Genomic DNA, 5,991 nt, shown 5'->3' with positions numbered 1-5,991 from the left:
GCCTGGCATATACTAGATGCTCAATAAATATTTGAGGAAGAGGGACTGCCCTGGTGGCCCAGTGGCTAAGACTCTGTGCTCCCAATGCAGGGGGCTCGGGTTCCATCCCTGGTCAGGGAACTAAATCCCACATGCTGCAACTAAAAGATCCCACTTGCTGCAACTAAAGATCTCACGTGCTGCAACTAAGACCCAGCACAGCCAGATAAATAAACAAATATCTAAAAAATATACTTGAGTAAGAAAAGAAGGCTCTCATTATCTCACTTAAACCTCCTAAAAACCCGTGATGGAGATATTATCACAATGCACTTTTGTCTCCTTGCTAGACTACAAACCCCTGGAGCGATGGAACCATTTTTGGTTTTGTTTTTGTAATCTCCATAAGCCCTTCTGAGGACAAAGAAGTGCTCAAAGAAAGTTCAGCAAATTATGATCCTGATATTATAGAAGATGAAACTGTCCACGTTCATACAGGGAAATCCTGGCAGATCTGGGAGTCAAGGCTCAGTGAGGTGGCTAGACACCGGGGGCATCTGCGGCAGAGTTAGCAGCATAAGGCAAGTCCCTTGTCCCAGGCTCTCTGGAACTACTGGCCTATGTGGAAATCCAGATCTGCAGAACCCTACATCTCCTGCTGACTGAGGGTCATGTGCTAATCAGGCTGCCAGAGTTCAGAAGCAGGAGGGCTCAGTGAACTCCGCTGGCTCAGGCAACTTCCCTGATGGTCTGATGAGGAGATACAGCCCTTGCACATAAGGGTTTAGACAAGCAGGAAAGACAGTGGGGGGCATTCCTGGCAGGGGCACTTCTTAATTAAAGGCACCAAGAAGAAAGAAAATGAAGCTAATGGCTACTACACATGACTACCCCTGTAAGCCTGTGATTCACTCACAGAAACCTGACTGTCTAGAACCCAGTGGGGAACTTACATATGTTTATCAAATGAACAACTGATGGATGGAGGGAGGGAGGGAGGCAGGAAGGGATAGAGGGATGGATGGATGGATGGAGGGATAGATAGGTGGATGGATTGATGGAGGGATGGATGGATGGATAGATGGATGGATGGATGGATGGAGGGATGGACAGATGGATGGAAGGATGGATAGATGGATGTTTGTTTATGGCAGAATAAGAGTTAAGGGGCTTTGCAAATAGACAGGCCTTGGTTTGAATTCTGGTTCTACCCTTGTCTACAGTGTGAGCTGAGCATGTTACATCATGTCTCTGAGCCAAGGTTCCTCTAAGAGGCTTCTGGAGGTTGTTGTGATGATTAAATAATGCATGCAAAGTGTTGAGCTCAAAGCCTGGCATACGGTAGGTGCTCAAGAAATCAGAATTATTATCATCTTCATTGACCAGAAAGGAAAGGGATAAGAGAAGCAATGGGGCCTGCAGTTAGCTGTCTTACTACCATTTCCCCTCCTTCCTGGAGACTGAATCCTGAATTTCCTTTGGGAAGCTATGTGGTTTGAGTAGCTTAAGCCAATCAGTGTATTCCATTCTCTCAGGCCCCTGTGATTGGTTCAAGGATGTGTATAACACTTCAGCTCGTCCAATCAGAGTGAATTTCAGAGTATTTGCCAGGAGTGCTTGGACACAGCCTCTCTCTTTCATCAGATGTAACAATGAAGCCAGGAAGAAGCCCAGAGCTGCTGGCAGTTACATTGGGAGCACCTAATGATAACATTGATGTTACAGAAGGCAAAGCAGAAAAACAAAAAGAAACGTTGAGCTGCTGGATTCAGCCTCACCTGAAGCTGGTGATCCCTGGACTTGTCAGTTACATGAACCAATTAATTTCTTTGATGTTTCAAGCCTATCTAAGCCAGGTTTTCTGATACCTACAGTCAAAAGCACCCTAACTGATACAAAAGGAAGCAGGAATGAGGACGTATGGATGCAACGTCTGGGGAAGACAAGGCAACAGTGTTGGGGGTATCAAACTGTAAAAGGCTTTGGATGCCAGAAATTGGGGCATCCAAATTTTAGCTATTTTTTCCCATTTGACAGACAAACTGAGGCCAGAGAGTTAACCATCAAGCAACTTGTCTAAGATCACACAAGTTCACGAACTTAACTAAGTATAGAGCTGAAACTGGAACCCACACCCTTCTCCTTCTGCCTCAGTGCCCTTTCCCACATAGCATGCAGCCACCGTACCCCTGGAGAAACATACCCCATCCGAGGGCAATAAATCCCTGGAGCCATTTCCTTTCTGAGAAGAAGGAGATGACGAGGAGTGTGTGAAGGTAGAGGCCTTCCACCAGCAGCCAGGAGTAGTTCGCCATGATGCAGTACTGGAAGAAGACCATGACCAGCTTACAGCCCACCTGCGAAGAGAGGCAGCTGAGCCCCAGGCTGGCGGCCCTGGGCTTCCCTCCAGGAGAGGTGGGGTGCGCCAGGGGTCAGCAGCCAGGCCAAGCAGCGAGCCTCTGGGGCTCACGGCCGCCCCCTCTGGCCTTCCAGTATGAGAAGACCAGGCTCATAGAGCTCTCTAGAGTGGAAATCCACAGGCCAGCAGGCTTGGTCAAGATGGCCAAAGGGCTGTTGCAGCAGCAGGAACGGCATTCAAATTCTGGAACCAGCTGCCAGGTGTCAAATGGTCAGATATCGCCCAATTCCCAGCAGCAAATGAGGGCATTTTTCAGATGAGGGAGCTGAGGCCTAGAGAGGGAAAGGGATTTCTGAGCAAAAGGTTAATAAAATCCTTTCCAGGCTTAGTTTTCCTGGAAATAGATGAAGAAGGGACGAACTAACACTGATGAGAGTACACGACCCTGCCTGGTGCACTGCGTCTGGACTGCAGGCCTCTGAATACCCGAGGGGGGTGCCAGGGTCGGCCTTGCCTGATGCTGTGACTCTTGTGGCAGGCCTGTCCCTTGCAGGGATCCCTGGAACCTATGCCTGTGGGATTGTTGGGCCAAGGCTTCTATGCCAGCACGGCTCCCACTCCCGCACTGTGAGGGCCTCCTTTCCTTTCACCGCGCTGTTCCCTGAAGAGAGGACAGCTCCTGGGATGGCCCGAGGGCTGCTGCACAGAGCGCAGGTCACATCCACGTCCACAGGGGAGGAGCGCCCAGGGCCGCCTGTGGCCTCCCAGACACTCCGACTCCAGGTGTGGCCTGTGGCTGGCTCGTTAGTCTGTGGGTTAGTAGAACCTGGAAAGGTTCCCTGCTGGGCACTGCTGGACTTCTCCACTGGTCAGTGATGGGGTGGGGCCTGAATCTGTCTTCTGACTCCCAGGAAATTCCCTGAGACACAGGGGCCCTCCCTGAGGGACCTCTCAGTCTTGAGTCAGAAAACACACACATACACACACGCACATGGAAAACTATAAGCAATGCAAACCTGACAGATCTGTGAGCAATTACAGATGTGAGTGGTGGGAAGTGGCGGGCAGGCTGACTAAACCAATCTCGATTTCCAATCCCCTTCTCCCTTGCTGGCTTCTGCTGTGGAGACTATGATAGTAAAATACTCAATCTCCCAGCTTCCTTTGCAGTTAGATGTTGTCACATGACACAGTTCTAGCCCGTGAGATGTAGACATAGTCTTGGGAAGAGGCAAAGCCTCCCAAAGAGAAAAAAAGTTCAACCTTGACTTTCCTGCTTTTTGCCTGGAACATGGATGTGAGGCTTGGGGTTGCAGCAGCCATGTTGTTAACATGCAGTGTAAAGCATGGGACATGGGATCAAGAATGGCAGAGCAGAAAGGGGAAAGGACTGTGTCCATCATGGCATGGAGCCAGTGCCACCTCTGGGTCACCCACCTGTGGACTGCTTCTGTGGAGAACAACCCCCATCCGTTTAAGGCACTGATGTACAGTTTTCTGTTACGTACAGCGAAAGGGATCCTCAACTGGTACCCAGTGACATTGCAATGAAAGAAGACTCATCTGAGCTTTCAGAAGGAGGACGAGGGTTAGATTTAACAAAACGATTGTTCTACTGCACATCTGGGTGTGCAGACACACAAGCATATGCTCACCTTTTTCCTTCTACAATCCCAACCCTCTAGCTTTAGCTATCTGTCTACATTTGGGACTTGGCAGGAGCAGGGAAGGGGGGGGATTGCTATGTGTCTAATTCCCAGAATGGCTAATCCACTCCAGGACACTGGGAGTTGAACAGCAGCCCCATGGGCTTCTCGACAAACTGCTTTCACGTGGGTCCCAGACTGTGCATCTGGGGACATGAGACTCCCTGAACCTCCCCAGCGCTGGCCCCTTTACTCTAGGCATTAAGTGCAGCCTCAGCAGGGACAGCGGGGGCAGCGGGGGAGCAGGCAGGCCTGGCCACGCCGTGGGCCACGCAGGCGTGTTACCCTGTGGGCATCACAACGGGCGACGTCGTCGGAGGAGAAGAGCACGGCATCCTTGATGAAGTTGGACAGGGCACGCAGGATGAAGGACACAAAGAGATGCATGTGGATGTAGTTGCGGGTGCAGTGGAGCTTCCTGGAGGGAGAGGATGCAGGGCTGTAGGGGCCAGAGCCGGAGAGGCCCAGGGCTCAGCCGCCCACCCTCCCCCCACCTCCACGCACCACGGAAACCCAGGCCCTGGACGTGACAGCTCTCTAAATCTCCCTGTTTGCAGAACCTGAATGAGCTCAGGCCCCCTGGTGCCCAGCCTACTCTGTCTCATGCTGCAATTAAAAAAAAAAAAAAAAAAAGCTGGGGTTATAAGGGCGAGATCCTATTCTGCTCCGACCACCTCCAGCTCCCAGAATTGTCAGAAGGGGATGGGGAAGGGGGCAAGTGGCACAGAAAGAACACAGGCTGTGGGGGGAAATCAGACCCGGGCTCTGCCACTTTTCAGCTACACGATCTAGAGCAAGCCCTTCACCAGCCAGAGCCTAGGTTTCCCCCTTGCTGTAGGGGCAGAAGTCTCTTAACCGTTCCCCTCCTTCCGCTTCAGGAACAAGGCTTTCTTTCGGGGAACGCATCCCATCTCTGGTTGGGGATGACGCTACCCCCACCCTCATGACAGACCTGACCAATCAGAGCTCCACACCTGGCTGCAGTGATTGGCTCAGGGCTGGGCATGTGACCCAAGCCAGCCAATGAGAATTCCCCCAGGACTTTTCATTGCAACTAATGAAGAAGGGGGTCCTTGGCCCTGGTGTCGCTGAGCTGGTAGAATGTACGTCTGCAGCTGCTGGTGGCTGTCTGTGCCAGCCCCGCGTAAAGCCTGCCTGAGGCCAATGCAAGGTGAAGAAATGGCAGGAGACAGACCCAGTTCTGCTGATACCTTGGAGCACCTAGATCCAGGCACACCTAAAGCCAGGTGCCCCTGAACTTGTCAATTGTGTGCATCAGGTCACCTTTGTTTTTCTTAAGGTGCTTTAAGGCGGATTTCTGTTTCTTGCAACCAAGAGTCTGGCTAATATACCTGTAAAATGGGGATGATACCTATCTCACAGCATTGTGTGAAAATCAGAAATGATACATGTAAAGCAACTGGTGCAGTAAGTTCTAGTTATGTTCAGTAAATGTCAAATGAATAAAGGAATGAACGAGGTCACAAAAACTTCCAAGTTTTGCCACAGGTAAGCTTTAGATCAGGAGGGGACAAAGTGGCCCACCCAGACCTTCCTCTCTCTGGTCAGAGCAATTAAAAGAGACCCGAAGTCTGTGCCGGGGAAGGCTGGGAAGATGGAGAGCTGGCAGCAGGTTCTTACCGAAAGGCACAGAGGATGCCAAGGGCCACCAGGAGCATCACCAGGGAGGAGCTGTAGCCCACGGTGTACATGACCTTCAGCTTCAGGAGGTACTCGTACTGCAGAGAGAGAGGGCCGTGTCAGCCCCACCCACCCACCTGGCTGAACCTGCCCTTTTCTGCCACAGAGTGCACCTGCTCCAGGCTGCCGAAGCCCCTTCAACTCTGACTGCTATTCTGTTCATACCCCAAGGACACACATTCATAGACTCATGACATCTTGGCTTGGGAAAAGACTTTGGGGATCATCTGATACCAGTTCAAAATT

At 51.2% G+C, this 5,991-nt stretch overlaps 1 protein-coding gene across 2 annotated transcripts; it reads right to left on the bottom strand.

The window, feature by feature from the left end:
* Nucleotides 1-504: 504 nt before the first annotated feature.
* Nucleotides 505-5,837, bottom strand: LOC114887650 (secretin receptor-like). 2 transcript variants are annotated; one of them, XM_029209553.1, is made up of 4 exons: nt 5,686-5,830; nt 4,330-4,462; nt 2,183-2,336; nt 505-536 (listed from the first exon to the last, which is right to left on the bottom strand). In XM_029209553.1, the coding sequence occupies exons 1-4, from the start codon at nt 5,754-5,756 to the stop codon at nt 520-522; spliced, it is 375 nt and encodes a 124-aa protein (XP_029065386.1). In that variant the 5' UTR covers nt 5,757-5,830; the 3' UTR covers nt 505-519. The 2 variants fall into 2 exon arrangements, with proteins under 2 accessions (XP_029065386.1, XP_029065302.1); XM_029209469.1 differs by lacking the exon at nt 505-536 and having other exon boundaries at nt 2,115-2,336; nt 5,686-5,837.
* Between the last annotated feature and the right edge of the window lie 154 nt (nt 5,838-5,991).

Source organism: Monodon monoceros, unplaced genomic scaffold (assembly GCF_005190385.1).
Source record: "Monodon monoceros isolate NGI ecotype Baffin Bay Population unplaced genomic scaffold, NGI_Narwhal_1 Contig4705_ctg1, whole genome shotgun sequence".
Lineage (NCBI taxonomy): Eukaryota > Metazoa > Chordata > Mammalia > Artiodactyla > Monodontidae > Monodon > Monodon monoceros.
Note: the sequence above shows the minus strand (reverse complement) of the source record. Positions and strands in the feature narration are given on the sequence as shown.